We start from the raw sequence: 20,266 nt of genomic DNA on the forward strand, positions 1-20,266 counted from the left end.
CCTTACACCAAACCTAAAACTACTGCATCACACCAAAACACTCAACATAATCACACTGGCCCAGAAAGTATTTTAGACACAGCAGGTGTTCGCCGTAGAAAATAGCCAGAGGCTGGAAAAACAGGTTTGACAAGGAGGGAAGCGAACTAAAATCCTTTTTGGCTGATACTGGCGCTAGGACACAGATACATTCTAGATGTCCTAGATTCTTCTGTCAATAGGAAAACTGCTTATTTTAAGTTTCGTACATTCAACAGCTCACTGTTTCAGGAGATTGAAGGTACAAGTTGTTTTCCAAAAAGGCGAAAGCTCTAACCACCTATTACTTTCAACAAAAAACTGAAAGCGTCATTTGTGTCAACCACTGTTGACAGAATCATGGCCCAGACATGTCTCAGGATGACCCTGATGCAATTCACTGATTTGTCATCATTTACGTACACTCTCAGGCGCTTACAGTAATATACCTGTAGTTTTACGCAACACTATGGCAAGCATACCCAACCGCCCTAAAACTTTTTTCTAAAAAATATATAAATGGTGATGTCTTGTTTCATTCTTTTTTACTAGTTGCCAAACATTGAGACTATAGTTAATAACCAATACAAGGTTTGGGTGATGCCAAGAGAGCACATATTATATATATTCCTTAAAAATAAAATATACCTATTTAAATTAATAGTAAATGTTCTGTATGAATGTTACCTTTGTCATTTAAAAGTATTTTTTTAAATACTGCTCAAATTTAAAGCTGTCTGGCTATAACTGGTCCCACAGTTAGTTTTTTTGGTTGAAGGAAAACCAGCATAAGCCAGTTAAGGTCAGAAAATAATATTATATTTATAGTTAAACCATAGGAACCACAAATATAGTTTCTATAGAATACCCATAGTCTTACCCATGCTATGAATTGGTTATTCAAATAGTTAAAATTAGAGTTGCACAAATATTACATTTCTCCACCGATACTGATTATTCAAAGTTATATCTGGCAATACCAGTAGCCTACCGAGTCTAAAGATTAAATGTACATTTCTTAACTTTCTGAATGGTATTAATGATAATGATTATTAATATCTAACTGGTGAATTAAAAGAGTAAGCTCTTTCAATGCCTGCCTTTTGAATTGATAGAAATGCCCAGAAGTTTCATTTATTTTTTATCTCACCATATTCATATAGACATGTAGTGTTGTAGTACTCGACCATTAGACCATTTTTTGATGGTCTCCACTGTCTTTGGTCTCAGTCTTGTCTTGGTCTCAGACTAAGTGGTCTGTGGATTTTAAGACCGGTCACGACCACAACCTTGGGAATTACTCTAAATTGCTGGTGCATTGTCTGATTTATGTGTTAACATCATTCATGTGATCGGATGTAAAACTTCTAGCTTTAAAAGCATTCACAACTTGTTCCTTATTTGGTTACTTTTGTTACTCTTACTGCTGGTTAGAGAAGAATGAGGGATTGTCTTAAAGAAACCTGTCAACAAAATGAATACACACAAAGACCCACAATATCCGAGATGTGACAGCAAAAAAGGTAATTGCATGAGATCTTGTTTTTTCTTTTATAACATCTGATGTGATATGGATTTCGTTTAATTATTCAATAAACCTTGAGTTAATAAGCGACTTACGTTTTAGACACAATTAAACGCACATTTCTGTTCTATTTTGGCTAGTCCCAAACAAAACATGTCTGAACTTTTTTGCATTTCTGAGCAACACACGGCTATTTTGCTATTGAATAGATAAAAAAGCAACGAAACTAAAGTCATTGTATGCTTTGTTTTGTTGAAGGTCACAGAATTAAATTTATCTTGGGTATTTACCTCTTTTATGTTCAGTTGTTGGAATTTTTAACTACACAAAAATCGTAATACGTATCAGTAGGTGGGTGATAAAGCATGGAACCTAAAACATCATGCATTGGTCTTGGTCTCGGCCCACGAAGTCTTGGTCTCGACACCCTCTGGTCTCGGTTTAGGTGGTATCGAATACAACGCTATTGACAGAATATATCTGTCCTGATCATCGGCTAGTGTGAAAAAATGATTGTTGGCTGATATGTCGGTGCATCTCTAGCAATAACCAGCACTTTTTCTGTATAAAAGCATGGTTTATTTTCCTGAGCGAACATCTGATCGATTATTTACATCATGTGGAAATAGAAGACAGGCGGTGAACACAACATTGGAGAACTTATATCACAATAGCATGAGAGACCAAATACATCCAGTTAGTTTTCAAACTTAATGAGCAGCAAATGAGAAAGTGCAGTGAAGAGGCAGTTGTGATCAGGTCCCTCCCTTGTGTCTCTCTCTCTCTCTCAGCACGCACCTCTCTCTCTCTCTCTCTCTCAGCCTCTCAGCCTGCACTAGAGTGAGAGTATTCACGTATGTCAGAGGGACTAATGGTGGAGGGCTGCTGCTGAAGACGATGGCAGCACTCTGCGAGGATGAAACATATGGACTCGACTGTGGCCGCAAAAGCGACAGGATCTCAGTTTTACACGTTAAACTGACAGAATCAACGTTTAAAGCGCTTGAAAACAATCAAAACTGTAAGGTGAGTGCTGAGAAAGTTTTATATGGAGAGGCTGGCCCAAACTGGAACAAACATGTCAACTAGTAATTTCGTTTAATTAACGCAAGATATTTCGAAAGAAAACATATGTTCTCATGTAGTCGATGCCCTTGTATTCCCAGCAGAACTGACGAAAACTATATTCCTTTACGGATAAAAATAACGTCAAGTGTTAATTCAGAGAGTGACCATAATGCCAACGCATCATTATAATGCTATGAACTCTCTGCTGCTATTTTAAGTAAAAAACGCACAATAATTGTGTTTTAACACGTTTATGAAGTGTGAGAATCGTAAGGCTCGTGCTTACCGAATAAAGTCGAGATCGTGGCGTTATATGTACGCTTGATTGTTTTATTCTCAAAAAGGCTAGCAAAATGCTAACATTGAGGAGAAACTTTATAAGTGGATATCGTCGTTTGATTTGCCTGACACTTCGACTTTTTGATATTGTCGGTCAAATTAAGCTTGTTTTGAAATAGATTGTCTGTGTAAAAGACGTCATTTTCGAAGAAAACTCAAGTTTGGTTGGCTAACCTGCTAGCATAGCTATGTTACTAACGTTACCTGGCAGTCCTCCAACATCGATAAAGTTAATAATCGTGACATTTTTTTATGATGTTTGTCTTCTTTATATTTATATTTATGATGGTTGGGCCGTAATACATTTATATTTGTAAATATTCTTGCATTTGTTTAAAAATAAGCTTGTTGGTTAGCTCATTAGCTTCAAACCCTTTAATACACACCTGATAAGTCTTTTTAATAAGACAAATTAAGTCGTTTAAGCGTCTGAATCATAGTGATTCATGTGGAAACCATCTGTGTTTTCCTTGAAAGGCAAAGCAAACTGATTTAGTTTAGTTCTTAAGGGAGTTTCTCCCTTTGCTCTGTGGCAAGGTGGTTAGGTGGAGAAACTCATGACTTTTTCTTATAAATGTAGACTTTGTGCACGAGTCATCTTTCAGTATGGGATTTTGATAACCTTTCATATCTAGTCAACTAGTACCACAAGCGGTATGTGTAATATTTCCGTTTGGGTCATTCAAGGTAGTCGCATAGTAAATGTAGGTTAACAGGCTACATAAATGAATATGGTGAGATCAAAAAATCAATTCAACTTCTGGGCATTTCTGTCAATTCAAAAGGCAGCCATTGAAAGAGGCTACATTGGCTTACTAGGAGAAATCGGGCAGCTTCAATGAAGAGATGCATTGTCTGGGTTTTTTTAAAGCTCCACACACTGTGCTCAAAGTGCTTACGAGGCAGTTTTTGACTTAAAGGTACAGCTGGCTGTTGTAAAAAATACAGGCTGTGTTCGTGGTAAGGTAGTTTATTCTATCCCAAATCCTGACATGGGATTATTAACCCCCAAGATTAGTTTTTGGGGTGTGGATGATTAAAATGACCCAATGCATTCCTCCATGCATTCAATCTGGGTCAACCATGAAGCAAGTAAACCTGCGTTTTTTGGAAAGGATTCAGTTGAACCTTGTTTTGGACTAAAATTAGCTCCTTTACACTGTGACTGTTTGTCTTTGTTGATTAGGACTTGATGTTTGGTTGACACTCAATGTTACAACACACAATCGGAGGGGGTTGGGGGTGTTGCATCTCAACAAGTCTGTGGCTTTTAGCTTTAAACAATGCACATGCTTTGCGGCAACAAGACGATGTTAAGCAAGCTAACATGGTTTGGTTCGCTGTCCTGTGACGCATATTAAATATTAATAAGCATTGGTGTAAAGCGTGATCATATCTCACACAGCACATTGTTGTTCAGTAGTAAACGGGGAGAAGTGAGGATTACGTCTTTATCCATAAAGATTTTATACCTTTGTCAGCTTTAGTAGTATTAATAGATAGTGCCATATATTTGTTCTGTACCTTTAGACTTCTTGTCTTCTTTAGACAAGCTTTTAAGCGACCTTCATTTTTTTTCTTGGTGACCACTGTATAAAATTCTCGCTAACATTGTCTCGGTCTAGATCAGGTCTTCATTTTCAGCTGAGCTTGTGGTTAATCATTAAACATCTCTTAGCTCTGGCCTCTGGGACAAGGCAGGTAAGGCTAGAAGACAGTTAAATTCGTGAGACTCCTGGATGGTTCCTTATCACTGCGTGGCCATCAGGACTCTTAAACGATGATAGTAGTAGCTCTTTAAATGCATAAGGGTGTCTGTCGGATAGAGATTGTTTGTTCTACCGGGTTCACTAAATAAGCTGCTTAATGATGTGTACTGTATTTTTAAAGTATGTTTCTCTGTCCACTTACACGTATGGGTTTAAGCTTCAGAATTATCGGAACACTGGATCCTGGTCTTACGTGCTTCTGTGTAATGCGATCTTGTCTCTGTGCAAGTGTTTTTGGGGGGTGGGGGGCTTGTGAAACTTATCTGGTTTAACAAGCCTTTGCAGAAAGAAAAAGGCTTTGGGCATTTTTGGAATATAACTGAACATGTATGGTTGCAGAAGGGCAGAGGTCAGACTGGTCAATAAAGGAAATGTAAACTTAAATGGGATGTGTGAAATGTCCTCACATTTGACAGTCTGATCAAACGGTGAGTCAAGGCGAAGATGCAAACATTACGTTTTTTTGCGATATGAAAGGAGAGTTGAGTGCATTGCATTGTGTGACACAGAGTTGCTTGTGGTGTGTTTGATTTTAGATGACACATTTTGACATTTTCCTGTCACTTGTTGCTGGAACATTTGCATATATAATGTATACTAGAGATTTGCTGTGTAATGTGCTATTCCAAACATTGTTCTTGTTTTGCACCCTCTTCTCAACCATAGAGGTGGTAAATTTACTTACAATCTTCATTAGGGTTCTATAAAGATGTTGTGCATTTTTAAATACACCTGTTCACATTTGAATATTCTGACCTTTTTCAGAATGCACCAGCATCGCAGGCAACTATACGTTTCCAGGGTCTTCAAGGGGTAAGTCTTTTTCAAAGTGACTGTCATAGATGAGCGAGTTTTAAGTGTTATTTCTGTCTGTGGAAGTGTTTAAGCTATTCATTAAAGTTCTTTATATGTGTGAATCTGGAGCATTAATAAGCAACCTTTGGTGTTGCCTGGTTTTATTGGGTAGCATCTCACTTTTCCACTGTTGAAGCGCATGATTAACCTCTGACCCTGTGCACCATGCCGTAGTTTAGTTCAGACGGTGTGTGTCTATAAATACTAGGCTTGCAAACTGGGTTCCGGCTCTGTCTGTTTAACCTACATGAAGGCACTCTTAAGACACACTTTCCTTGTGTCTGTGTTACAGTTATCACAAAGATCTGTCACAATGACTCTTAAAACAAAATCTAATGATGAGCTGCCTTGCATATATATATATATATATATATATATTAGTGGTGGGCATAGATTAATTTTTTTAATCTAGATTAATCTAGATTACTTCCAAGATTAATCTAGATTAATCTAGATTAAAATGGCTCATTTGAATTCTGCCGAAGGCATTCAGAATATGTGTGCTAACCAAATAATGACTAAAAGTAAGTCTTTGAGAACGGGTTTCTCAAGCCAGGTGGCGCATTAGACCAGGGGCTCATCTCCTGTTTCCAAAATGCATCACAAACTGCTTGAGAAAGCTGTTCTACTATGATAATTGGTGATGAAAATTAAATTATGTTCAATAAGATGAACTTGTGTTTACTTCCGCATTAGCTAAGGGACGATTTACAAAGAGTGAGGGAGCAACAAGCGATATGTCATACAGGAGCCATAATACATTAGATCTCAATACAAAGTTACTGGTTTCAACTAAAGCTAGACCACTACCTGTTGAGAGAAAGTGTTTTTTTAAAACCAATTCCGCATTGCACAATGTGCAAACAACCTTAGTCTTGTCGATGTTTCTATTGGGAAGCTTCTTAAAAATTAATATTCCCTGAAGCAAACCCGGCAGCTTCATAGCAGGTTAGCACGTCACGTTTGATGCGGTAATTTCACAGTAACGTTATGTTGTGTTCAGACCAAACGCGAATGGCGTGTCAAGCGCGAGTGATTTATATGTTAATGAAAAGAGCCAATAGACCTACTTGCTGCGTTAATCGCGCGAATGAAGCCCTGGTTATGAGATGATGAGGCTGCTTCCGCGAATGACGCGAATCACGCGAGTTGAAAAATCTCGTTCTCGCCCCGTACAGTGCAGTTAAGCTGGTATACATCCGCGCTAAACTATCAAGGTGAAAGTCATCATAGCTTGCGTAGTATAGACCCAGCTCCCAACCCAACTTTGAGAATAGATTAACGGCGACATTTTTTTTAACGCGCGATAATAGTCTCCGTTAACGGCCCAGCACTAATATATATATATATACACACACACATACACACAAGACTATAAGCAACATCCCAGCTGTGTTGAAACCTAATAAGTAACGATTTGGAACATTCTGTTATTCTCAAGAGTCAGAAAGATGACTCAGCAAATGGTTAAAGTTGTTTTTAATAGAGATTGGTATTTACTAAGCTAATAAAGCAGTGCTTCAAGCCCAGAAAATAGATAATATTGGGTCATTTGTTTTCAGAGAATTAAGATTTTTTTTTACTTAATTATACCAAATTATTAGTAATTGTAATGCCATTTCCTTTTGACTGCTTTTACCTTCTTAGATAGTTTTACTGGGCTGGTTCCAATGCATTCTGGGATTGCCTAAGCCATAAAGGATGCACTTACAGGAAAAGTTCACCCCAAAATAAAAAATTCTGTCATCATTTATTCACCTTCATGTTGTTCTGAAACGGTGTATGCTTATTTCTGCTGTGGAACACAAAAATTATATTTAAAAAAATGTCCAGTGTTCTTTGTTATTTGTCTTGTGCACAATGAAGTCATACAAGTTTAAAATAACATGAAGAAACAAATTTCAATTTAAGGTGGACTATCCCTTTAAAGATGGCATAGACTTGCATTAAATTGATGCCTTAACACACTGAACTCAATGATCTATTAGAGATTATTTTGGCACCAAGTTGATTTATTTCTCATCTCTCCTTGTAGCGCATTAAAATCCCAAAGTCCGATGGATTTCAAAACTTCAACTTTTTCCTGTCCAACTTTGGCAAAGACAATCCTCAAGGAAGCTTTGAGTGTATCCACCAGCATGCGTCCAGGTAAGAGTCAGTGTCCAGAAGTTGTGGTCCTATGATGCCTAATTTTACTGTTGTTCTTAGTTGTAAACCTCTCGTGTGCCTGTTAGTTCTGGGATCGCCCACCTCTCCTCGCTGGGAACGATTCAAGAAAAAATCACAGTATGTGCCACCAACGACTCTCACCAGGTGACCAAAGAACGTGTGGCCCAAACAGATGAAGATACGCGAAAGAACATCAACAAATTCATCAAACCTGGAGGGCTGAGTAGAGGTACTTGACCGTGTTTGAATGTACTAATTTTAAGTTTAAACTGTACACATGTTATAAGATAACCCAGGATTAGGCACTACCTTTTCTTTGCCAAGTTTTAGAATTTTAAGCATTTTTGTTTAATTTCCCATTTAGCATGTTCACTGAAATGGATCTTGTTTAGGGCAGCACCTGATCATTTTTTGCTCAAGACACAGTTTCGATTTTGGTTTCTATTTTCGTTTCCTGTTTCAGATGTGCACATAGTACAACATTAAATAATTTTTTATACCAGTGCTTCGGATTCCTTTTGAAAGGGTATGAGGGTATTGTCATGGGTTTTTGTCTAGTATGTAGACTTGCTTACCTGTGATGCTTGGCCAGTTCACACATCTCTGCACATGAAGCATGTATATTAAAGGAATAGTTCACATACAAATTTCATGATAATTCACTCACCTACATGTCATCCAAGCCGTCCCGGTGTTTATTTCTTCTGTCGAAAACAAATTGAGGCTTTTCATGAAAGCTTTCCTGGGTTCTTATCCATATAATGGACTTAAATGGGGGGGCTGTTGGTTAAGGTCCAAATTTCAGTTTCATCGTAGCATCAAAAGGCTCTACATGACACCAGCCAATGAATAAGGGTGTTGTCAAGCGAAACGATTTCAGTTAGAAGCTTTACATGAAGTGATTATCGTCACGAAAAAGCGAGTCCAAGATCACATTTAGACATTTAAGTGTAGTAGATAGTGTGTACAGTGTCTCAGATATTAAGGTTATAAGGTATTATTAGAATTTATGGATTATCTATTACCAAAGCGTCCTACATTATGAATTGGAAAGCGACAAGACCAGACGTAAAATCATATTCAGCTAATGTCACCTGCAGAAACGGCTGCCGGGTTGTTAAATAATAGCAGCTGTCTATCATTGTGGTAACTTTAGGGGACATGTCAAGAGACCTGTTGTATCTCAACATTAAAGGTATGTTGAGATAAAGTATCACAGATTTTTTTGATTTAACTGAAGCTCAAATCCAGCTCATTATATTTCACCCCACTTTAGACAAAACCTGCCCCTCGGCACCTGTTCAGTTGTCGCTCCCTTCTGGCAGCCGTTCTCCTGACCACAGCTGGCTTCTACCGCAGAACCGGAAAAGTCAGTTTCACCTCTTCCATATGCGCTAAGCCGCAGCCTAAGGGGGCATTTGCATTTTGCAGGCAAAGGAAATGGTAGAAGGCTAAAGAGGGGTTTTCAAGTATGGCTTTGCAATAGCAGCTGGGCTTCCGGAAGCAAATTCACTCTTTTGTGTGAGCGTGTGTCTGAGAGATACAATAGAGAATTTGAGAAGTTTATAGTAGGGATGGGCATGGTGGTCAACTTGTTAAATGCTAGCGCCTATATTTTTATAAATCTTTTATCTTTTATAAGTTTATAAACACTTTAAAAACAAATTTTAAGTTTTCTTAGTGACTTTTAGCATGTTGTGCTTTAAGTCGGCATTATTTACAGCATGGTCAAAGCCATCCTAACAAGTAGGTCTTGAAATGATTTCCTTGTAAAGAAGTGTCTTCTATCTACAACTTCTATAACAAAATCACAGCTTTCAACACAGGTTATTTTAAACATATTAACGTTGTTATCAGTGGTCCAGTTACGATACATATACCAGAGGTTCCCATTTTAGGGACTTTTGTGTCGCATCTCCAAGACTAGCGTTTTTCGGTGCATACAGTGGTATAGTTTTATACACAGCGGTAGCAATTAAAATCATGTTCCCTTCCTTGATCCAGCTTCTATATGTGGATTTAGGCTGAGTTGTATGCGTGATGGCCAAAGCTTATTATCCAGTGACGTAAGAGTTTCACCCAACCGGCTGGAGGTGAGGCAGTGAAGGTTTGTATCTGGATCTCATCCAGTTATCAGCCCATGTTTAGGGAGGGAGAGTTAGGAAGAGTAAGCCAGAATGATGGTGGAGTTGCTAGCCTTAATCTTTTAAATAGCCTTTGAGAATTTCATAATTGAGAAAACATCAAGGCTGATCAGGGCTTCTTAGATGTTTTCCCTGGCATGCTTAAGCAACTGACAGTACTTACTACATCTGCTGATGTAGTATGTACTTACTTTACTAGAAGTGAAGAGTTGAGAACCATCAACTCTACCATATCATATAAATAGAATGTATATAATTTGTTTCTTTTCTTCTGACAAATCTCTTTACATTTGCACAGACAAAAAAGTCCAGGGCCGAAAGCCAGCCCCCTCAGCACCCGACCACGTTCCAGAGAGGAAGCAGACCACACCCCTCAACCCAGCCAACACCATCCGCAAGTGCCTTACCAACAACCCCGTGTCCCAGCGGCCTTACCGGGACCGTGTCATCCACCTTCTGGCTCTACGCTCCTACAAGAAACTGGAGGTGCTGGGCAGACTGCAGCGAGACGGCGTAAGCCAGAAAGACCGCAACTCTTTGGGTACCACATTGCATCAGGTAAGACCAACACTGCAGAGCACACCAATCGGGAAGTCTGAAACCGAGGGAGTTAAGAGTGACAACGCGTCTTAGCACTTATTATATGTCTGTATGTGAGTGTGGTTTACACAGATGTAAGGCATAGATAAGTGAAATTTCTGAAATTTCCCCATTGGCTGAACATCCACAATGTCACGTAATGCAAGTCATGGTTTAACATACCAGACACACAGACCTACTTTCACTTCTGAGTGTAGAACACGAGGCAAATTAAGCAACCATAAAATAAACCTGTTAGAGCCATAACACACGAGGACACACTTAAATGGCTCGCGTTCTGGAGAGACGTGTGTACTTGTTAGAGTTGATTTAAGGTCATGCTGTATTCAAAAGTGATTTTCCACAGTATCAGAGGTAAAACTTACAAATTCCCCCATCTGTTTCAACAGAAACATTTTAAGAAAAATTACAAAATATTTAAGTCCATAAGGAAATTTATTTATGCTTTGTAAGGGGATGTTCTGAAATGAGTCTATCTCCTTCTATGGAAATGCCTGAAGGGCAGTGTATCTGAAACGGTCTTTCACTAGGTTGTAACGAAAGAAGCAACACTATATCTCTCTGCCTAAATGTTGATTTGCATTGCTATTTATAGTGTTGTGTATCTGTCACTCTTAAATGTACCTTCTTAAGTATTCTGTTTCCCTTTTCCTGTTAAGCATGTAAGACGGTAATTTATATTTCATTGACTGTTGGGTTTGTTATGTAAAATAACAAGGAAACATTTGTGACTGAGATTGCCACGTTGAATGTTTAAGTCCCAGTGAACCAGAAGTTGCGATCGCTTTTACTTCCGTATTCCGACAGATTTCCGAGTGAAAAGGAATTTCAAAATTAGAAAATTAGTGGCCTTGGCTTGCGTTTTTCACTTGGAATTGATTGGATGTGTAAAAACAGCTGTTTTTGAAATGAACCTGGCAGCAGACTGACAGTAGAAGGGGAGGAATAAATGGATGCTCCGACAATTTTAGGGCAGAACTGTATTTTCCGATTGGAACTGAAGATATTATTTTATCAATACATCATGTTGAAAAAATGTATAAATGAGGAATACTTCACAATTTAGGGCCTGTTTTTAATAAAAAAATATTTTTTAATTATATTAGTTTACCATATGGGTCCTTTTGTCCTCTTTCTGAGACATAATAAGGTGTATATGTATACGCATGTTCTTTTTTTATTCTTATAGGTTGCCAATCTGAACCCTAAGGATAACTCGTATTCACTGAAGGACTTTATATTTCGTGAGGTCCAGAGGGACTGGCCGGGCTACACGGAGGATGATCGCATTCAGGTTGACAGAATCCTGGCACGGTAAGACTAACTAAGATACAACTGAATAAAAAATTGACTCTTCAATTGAACAATCATATTTGGGAGCCTGTAGAGAAGAACTCGATAGTATTTGGCTAAGCTCAATGTTTTTTTTCTTTCCTTCCTCTAACAGTAAATTGGGCTTGAATTCCGAGTCTGTCTCATCCAGCAGTCCAAACAAAGAGCCCACGTCCCCAATGGTAAGAATTACTGAAATGGTTTATATATTAAAATAACAATGTCGAATTTTGGAGTACCCAGAGAATGTTTATTAGTTTCCCGTCTGGATAACAGCAGAATATACAATTGAATGGATTTTTTTATAAAAGTTTCACTACTTGCTTACTTAAATAATGTTTCTTCCCGGTTTCCAGAAGAGCCTGCCTGAGACAGACTTCATCGACCCTTTGATGTCCAAGAAGCCACGAATCTCCCATCTCAGTAACCGAGGACCCCCTGCCTCATCAGGAAGACATCCTTTACAGTCCGAGGACAAAAAACCCACACCCCCAGTTACAGCTGCCTGTCCGGGACCCTCTTTACACCCTGCCTCGGGCTCCAGCTCAAACTCCCCCAGCACGCCGGAGGGCCGGGGATCTCAGGACCTGCCCCTGGACCAGAGCTCAATATGCGGGAACTCCTCGGAGAACTACGCCCCACGCAGCCACACACCTAGCCCCACCAGCCAACCAGGTTCCACAACCTCCCCTTCTTTCTCCACCTGTACTGTTTCGACCACCACCGTCACTTCCACCACCACCAGCAGCCAAAACCTCCTCAATGCCGCTTCTCCTAAGGGGAGCCATGATGGCAACGGCACCAAAAAGCCCAAGAAGTCGAAGAAGCACAAAGACAAGGAGAAGAACCAAGAAGGTGGGCGAGAGAGGGGTAAGGATCGTAAGAGAGACAGAGAGCAGCACAGAGAGGATCACTGTGATAAAGAAGCACAGCCCAGGAAGAAGCACCGCAATGAGGCAGAACAAAAACACATTCCTGCCAACATCAGCCGCGAGCCGGACGCAGGTTTGTGCGCATTATACAGGAGATTTGTACAAATGTAGTTTCTGGTAAATTCTAGTTATAGGGGTATTGTGCTTTTTTAAATGATCGTACCTCCAAACCTTTAAATTTAAAAACTTGAGATGTATTAAATTACATTATTAAATTACATTCGCTAAATGAATTGAGTTCTCAGAATTGGTTGAATGGATTACAGCATTAGGTACTCACCATTGAGTCAAACCAGAAATTTATGTTTGAGGATGAAGTTGAGGGGAAAACTTGTGATGTACCTTGTCCCATTACGTTAACTGTATTTGTAAAGGACATGAGTAACAATAGCTGAACAGAAGCCAAGGCAAGATGCCAATGATTGCAAAAAATATGCAATAAGCCAGCTGTTTGCCATAATTGTTAGTTTGATAATAACTGATGGGTCAAGAGAAAATGGCAAACTGTCACATTTATGTTAGTCAGTTCCTAAAGTCAAACACATTATGCTTTACGTGTGGTTGCGAAAGTGCAGTTTCTCATGTTTGGACATCACATGTGTTTTCTCACAGCTGGCAAAGACAAGTCTGTCCACAGCACTGAACTTCCTGTCCCAGCAAAGCCTGATTACATCGCGTAAGTGAACTTTGACATCTTTTGGAGGATTTATGGTTTCCTGGTTATGCATAACGCACTTTGCATGACTGTAGGTTGCACTGAGATGGTCAAACCAAAATGTGTGCTGACACCGGGAACATCCCTTCAGACATATCTAATGTTTTTGCTATATTTCTGAATGTAATCCCAAATTTGACCACCTTTCCTCTCAAATTAGTGGATATTTCACTAGTTTTGGCCATCCTTCTGTTAGACTGTCTCACAAATAAATTACAGCGGGGAAAATAAGTATTTGACACATCAGCATTTTTATCAGTAAGGGGATTTCTAAGTGCTAAGGGCTATTAATACAAAATTTCCACCAGATGTAGCCATCAAGCCAAATATTGAATTCATACAAAGAAATCAGAACATTTAAGTATACAAGTTCAGTCATAATAAATAGAGGGAAATGACACCGGGAATAAGTATTGAACACATGAAGGTAACAAAGTGCAAAATGGCGTAGAAAGCCAGGAGATCACCTGAAATCTGTCAGTATTGAGAGAGAAACCCTGCCCCCTATCACTACTAATTGATATCAGCTGCTTTAGTCCTAATTGATGGCATATAAAGGCTTCTTATTACCTAGGAGGCACACAGGAAAGACTTCATGATGGGTAAAAGCAAAGAACTCTCTGTAGATCTTCGTAATCTTATTGTTGAAAAGCATTTTGATGGGAATGGTTATAGGCGACTTTCCAGAATGCTGAATGTTCTGTGAGCACTGTGGGGGCCATTGTCCGGAAATGGAAAGAGCATCAGTTCACCATAAACCGGCCATGATCAGGTGCTCCACGTAAGATCCCTGTCCGAGGAGTCCAAAGAATAATCAGAAGAGTTCTCCAAGAGCCAAGAACCACTCAGGCAGAACTTAAGGAAGACCTTGCATCAGCAGGTACTGTTGTTTCAAAGAAAACTATAAGCAATGCACTGAACCGCCATGGCATCCATGCACGTTCACCACACAAGACTCCATTGCTGAACAAAAAGCATGTTGAGGCTCGGTTAAAGTTTGCGAAAGAGCATTTGGAGAAGCCTGTGGATTATTGGGAGACTATAGTATGGTCAGATGAAAGCAAAATTGAACTTTTTGGCGGGCATTCTACACACCACGTTTGGAGAAGAAATGGCACTGTCCACCACCCCAAGAACACCATACCAACAGTTTAGTTTGGGGGTGGAAGCATCATGGTTTGGGGCTACTGGCAGACTTCATATTATTGAAGGCAGGATGAATGGAGAAATGTACCGGGACATTCTGGATAAAAATCTGCTGCCATCTTCCAGAAAGCTGAAAATGAACAGAGGGTGGACATTTCAGCAAGACAATGATCCCAAACACAAGACCAAGGACACAATGAAGTGGTTTCAAAGACAGAAAATCAAGCTGCTTGGATGGCCCAGTCAATCACCTGACCTAAATCCCATAGAAAATCTATGGAGAGAACTGAAGATCAAAGTTCAGAAAAGAGGCCCAAGGAACCTTTTAAGATTTAAAGACCATTTGTCTGGAAGAATGGGCCAGAAGCACTCCTGAGCAATGCAGACGACTGTTCTCTCAAGAGGCGTCTAGAAGCTGTAATCACCAACAAAGGCTTTTCTACAAAGTATTAAATAAAGTGTGTTCAATACTTATTCCCCTTGTCATTTCGCTTTATTCATTATGACTGAACTTGTATACTTAAATGTTCTGAATCTTTGTATGAATTCAATATTTGGCTTGATGGCTACATCAGAAAATTTTGTGTCAATAGCCCACTTAGAAATCCCCTTACTGATAAAAATGCTGATGTGTCAAATACGTATTTTCCCCGCTGTATGTTGAATGGCTGTCAGCTGTTAAATTTAAGTACACAATAAGATCATGCCAATTTAGGAAAAATAATTACCAAGCAATGCTTAATTTTGTTCAATGAATCTGTAGTGTTAAGAGGGCACATGGGCAAATAAAGAAGAAACACTTAAGCAAATTCAAATGGTCGGTTTAATTTTTGGTCTCAAGTTTTCATCCTTTTTACTAGTAATCCACTGTATGAAGAATTTGTGAGTATAATATGTCACAGTTTACTTTATTTTTCTATACTCGCTTACATAAATGAACTACAGTGTCCTTCACCCACTACTTGAAATATATATAAAAATATATCTGCTGTCTGAATAATTCTGTTTTGATTTTACTGTATGTACTCATGTATGTTAACAGAAACTTTTTCTAACTGTAGCTTTGTTTTTTTGGTGTTGTGTTATTTCAGTAAGTACACTGCAGTGATTTCTATGGATCAAAGGCAGCTATATAAGGATGACTTCAATGCAGAGTATGATGAGTATCGTATCCTTCATGCCCGCGTTGAGAGCATTGCTCGCCGATTTACACAACTTGACACCAAATGCAGGAGACTGGCACAAGGAACCAAAGAGTACCAAGTAAGCAAAGAACTTGAAAGTCTTTTTGTATTGACTTGCATAATTCAAACATTGCTGTCTCGGATAGTTTACAGAATGATCAATGTTTGTCTTTTCTAACAGGAGGTACATGTACAAGTGCTGCAAGAATACAAAAATATTAAACAAGTAAGTGTTAATGTTATACATTTTAATTCAGTTGGGCCGCTCCCACTGCAAGTCAATAAACATTCTTTATTCGTATTGTCAAAAAAATTTTTTATGTATAAAATATACATGTTTGTCTTACAGCACAGCCCGAACTACTATGAAGAAAAACAACGCTGTGAGTACCTGCACAACAAACTGGCCCACATCAAACGACTCATCGCCGACTTTGACAAGCGGAAGGCACAGTCCTGGTTGTAGCGCACCGGACCAAGCAACTCCCTTCATTCTGAGTGCACCGGAGGCTCAGAGGCCATCTGTAAAGGGAGCGTGGGAATCAAACAACTCCTTATTTATTATTTTACAGATTCCCCACTCACCTCTATCTACACCCGGTCTTCATTATTCTTCATCTTTCCTTCTTGCCATCCCTTTATTCTAAGCGCTGGTTCTTCTGAACGCCACCCTTTGTATTAAAGAAAAGAGGAAGTCAGTCTTCCACTAGTGATGTCATGTGTTCAGGGGATTAGCACTTAGTTCTTTTTCTTTTTGAAAAACTATGGACAAAAAAATATTTTCAAAGGCGAAAAGAAAACATATCGATAGTTATGCAATGCAAACCGAGGGCCTTACGATGCGCATTTCTTGAAGCCTTTCGCACACGGTGACTGAGCCAGTATCTGTGAAAAAGTGGCCATAAAACAGAGTGTTTCCAAGAGCCTTGAAACTTCCTTTCTCCTGGGGGCCCGTTTTTATTTTCGAACAGCATCAGTATTTAAACCCGCAGTGCAAATGATGCCTTTGAGGTATTAATACGGATGCATGTTGATGTGGAATCAGTGACTTTCCAGCACCCAGGGCAGTGGGGAGAAATGATTATGACCTCATCGCAGGTCCAGCGCACATTTGTGAAAGGTGTGAGCGATGTTTGTTTGTGTGTGAATGCGTGTATGTGTGTATGAGTGAGTGAAGCAAGGGTGGTGGTGGTGAGGGAGCGTTGTCAGTGTTTTTGTTGATTCTGAGGGAGAATTATGGGTCAGACGCTATGAGGAGAGAGAAATAGGGTTGAGTATAGAAGTCTATAAAAGAGGAAAAAAAATAGAAAATAAAAATCCCAAAAAAAGCTGCTATATTTTCTTTCTTTGAACAGCCAGAGCCTTTGGGATCGAGCTGGCTGGTGTTACATGTTCTTAATTTGGGTCTGCTCTGTTTAAGAAAACCATCGAACCATCTGAGGCAAAGGTGCTACTGATTTATGCGGAAATGCATCATGCAGAGACAGACCTGTATATCCATTTCAGATGTATTTCATTAATTATTACATGTCTCAGAGCAGAGTTATTTATGAAATATGAATAGCTATATATATATAAATATATATTATTTTTGTTTTTGTTCTGGATAAAAAGGAATTGCTGGAATTTTCTTTAAGAGTATTGGAAAAAGATCAAATGATCAAAGATCCTTAAAGTATACGTCTTTATTTCACAGTATCATAAGTCAAGAGCTATTTAAAGATTGAGGGAAACATTGTTTACAAACCTGTGTGGCAGGATGTTTTGCCAAAAAGAGAAAACTATACAAATATGCTTTCAGTGCTGTGTTGTTCGTGTAAAATAAAACATGTTTCTCTGAGTGACACTTGGGCATCTATAATGAACACTTACAGTGTCCCTCATATTTGTTTCTCTGTCTTGGGAAATAAGACATCACATGATTGTGCAAATTCTCACTGGTTAAAAAATATTAACGGTGTATTATGATCGCCGTGGTGTTCCGTGGGGATTGCTTGGGTTTTTGGGGAGCATCTGAAAACAAAAAAATGTCTAAACATCCACATTTAGATGTTCATTTTTAATTGTTGATTTCCAGCTCACAGTGATTCCATTTGTTTCAAGTTGGAGGGTTGTTCTTTGTTTCCAGATTGGTAAAATAAAAACCTAAGTGAGTCATTCTCGAAACAACATTTCTGTATTTGGGTTGGCAGATGGGCTCTGATCTGCTCCGTAGGGACTCATCTTATCAAACTCCCCAAAATGTTATCTTGTGTGGGATTCTGTTAGAAATGTTCATTTTGCTCCCAATTGTGGATCATTCGAGTGACAACCAAATACATGTTGTGGTTATTTAAACAAGAACTGTAACAGCACTTTACTACAGACACTTTCCCTTACTTGCAAATCAAACAGCCACGATGGACCCTACAGTTTTGGGATGACACTAATAAGTGTTGTTTGGATTGTGTATACATACAAAAAAAGCAATTTCATTTTGTGATGTGTGACCAACACCTGTGTTTCCCGATTGAAGAGACTTTATAGGCCTCGGACACCACTAAAGAGAGACGTTAATGTTGGATACTAAGCCAAGATTCTCATAACACTGTCATCTCTTTGTTTTGAAGGTGGGATGGGGGATGCTTAAGACTGTAACAGAATATTCGACCTGAAAACGTATTAAATCAGTTCAATAAAATGTGAACTTGACAACATAAAAAGCTTGTTTTTTCTACATGATTACACTTCGTATTAATCAATATTTCATGTGTATATTGTGAAAGCTGCAAGGTATGTGGAATAACAATTTATGAAACAAGTCGCATACATGAAACTGGTTTACAATACATTCAAACGGCCAAGGGGTTTGTTAAGCAGGTGGGGTGTAGTTTGTGCATTGATAAGTTACATTTTTACAGACTTCGAAACAAGTCATCCAGTACTTTGTGTTTACCTAGAGCTTTATCAGGAACGTGTAAAAAAATGCAGAAGTGACATTTCTACGGTATTAAAACGATTTCATAGCACGAACATGACGTGAAGTATGTCATTGTCATTTTTTTCTTTGCAATGTTTTAAAAGAAGAGTTTTCTTTTTCTTAGTCATGTGTTCGAATGTCATGTTTCCAAGTTAACCTTCGCCCCACTATAATCTGGTGTGCAAGCAAACCATTAGGCATGCAGAAGTGACGGGCCGATACAACAGCGAAATATCGCGAGAGCTCCGTTCTTGCATCGTATCGCTCTCGCGATACTTCAAGTCATGCTCCGATCGTTCTGCGCAGTGCCGCAGGAAGTCAAACACGCCTTTGTTGTATTCAACTACAGAGGAAGACAAAAACACATTTCCGCCTTTTATTTAACGAATAGCTGATATTCGTCAGTCTGGAGACACGCAGAAATGGCAGAATTTGTAAAGGCGCAAATTAAGGGAGACAAAGTTGTCGTGTTTTTGAAGCCGTCATGTCCTTACTGTGTGCTCGCGAAAGATGTTTTGTCAAAGTATAAATTCAAAGAAGGGCGGCTGGAGTTCATCGACATAAACGGACGGAGCGACATGGGCAGCATACAAGATTATCTGCAACAGATCACTAAAGCGCGAACTGTGAGCAAATTACAATGTTTTGTCTAATTTATATACAATGTAACGTACAGGAGATTGCATTGAAACGCAGCTTTATGACAATGTACTATAACATTCCATCTAAGGTAAATCTGTATGAACTTATAAACGAGTCTAAGCCTTTTAAATGCAAATTAAAACGGTGAACACTTATTTATCCTACATGAAAATACTTTGATATTTACCATGGTGTTTTTAAACCGTAGTATGCTTTTATACCTTCATAGTATACTTTTATAATCTAAGATACTTAATATAGGCCTACTACTACATTATATTAAATGTGGCATAAGATGACCTGCATATTTACTATGTTATTGAGAGCTTTTAAAATGAAAACATATCTAAAATGTACATTTATGCACATGTTTTTATCCAAAGTGAATTTAAGGTAATTGTTCCTTTATGTGTCTGCGCTGTCAATGCAATTGAGCTACAGGAACAATGTTATCTAGCTTTTTTGGGTTCTAAATTATGACATTTATTTACACCCCTTGTTTTTTCTCAATGTCATTTGTAGGTTCCTCGTGTCTTCATTGGAGAGAAGTGTATTGGAGGAGGAAGTGACGTTGAGGGTCTTCACAAATCTGGACAGCTGGAGGGCATGTTGCAAGCAATCGGAGTTTTGCTATAAGGGTATTCCTCTGATTTATGAAACAACTTATTATTTACACCAGTGATATTAATCTAATTTTGTCTATCTCGTTCAAAATGATACGTTTGGTAGTTCCTTTTGATCCCAAGCAACATTAATCTATACTTTTATTTTACCATGACGTCATGCAATTGAAATGTATTCACTGAACGGCCAACACTTCTAAACACATTGCGGTTGAGATTTGCAGAGATTGTGGAAATAAGGCCAAA

The 20,266-nt window shown here is 38.8% G+C and overlaps 1 protein-coding gene across 1 annotated transcript; it reads left to right on the top strand.

Annotated features, from left to right (window-relative positions):
* Positions 1-2,359: 2,359 nt before the first annotated feature.
* Positions 2,360-18,498, top strand: ell2 (elongation factor for RNA polymerase II 2). The gene is made up of 12 exons (XM_056731245.1): positions 2,360-2,569; positions 5,485-5,532; positions 7,610-7,722; positions 7,809-7,972; positions 10,186-10,445; positions 11,677-11,801; positions 11,935-12,001; positions 12,179-12,824; positions 13,364-13,427; positions 15,704-15,875; positions 15,978-16,022; positions 16,146-18,498. The coding sequence occupies exons 1-12, from the start codon at positions 2,441-2,443 to the stop codon at positions 16,260-16,262; spliced, it is 1,950 nt and encodes a 649-aa protein (XP_056587223.1). The 5' UTR covers positions 2,360-2,440; the 3' UTR covers positions 16,263-18,498.
* The last annotated feature ends 1,768 nt before the right edge of the window (positions 18,499-20,266 follow it).

Source organism: Triplophysa dalaica, chromosome 19 (assembly GCF_015846415.1).
Source record: "Triplophysa dalaica isolate WHDGS20190420 chromosome 19, ASM1584641v1, whole genome shotgun sequence".
NCBI classification, from domain to species: domain Eukaryota; kingdom Metazoa; phylum Chordata; class Actinopteri; order Cypriniformes; family Nemacheilidae; genus Triplophysa; species Triplophysa dalaica.

Bases quoted from the DNA above. Each gene is read 5' to 3' on its own strand.
- ell2 (XM_056731245.1), top strand. From the start codon at position 2,441: ATGGCAGCACTCTGCGAGGATGAAACATATGGACTCGACTGTGGCCGC. The intron at 5,533-7,609 runs GTAAGTCTTTTT...CTCTCCTTGTAG, and splicing joins GTTTCCAGGGTCTTCAAGGG to CGCATTAAAATCCCAAAGTC. The intron at 12,002-12,178 runs GTAAGAATTACT...GGTTTCCAGAAG, and splicing joins AAGAGCCCACGTCCCCAATG to AGCCTGCCTGAGACAGACTT.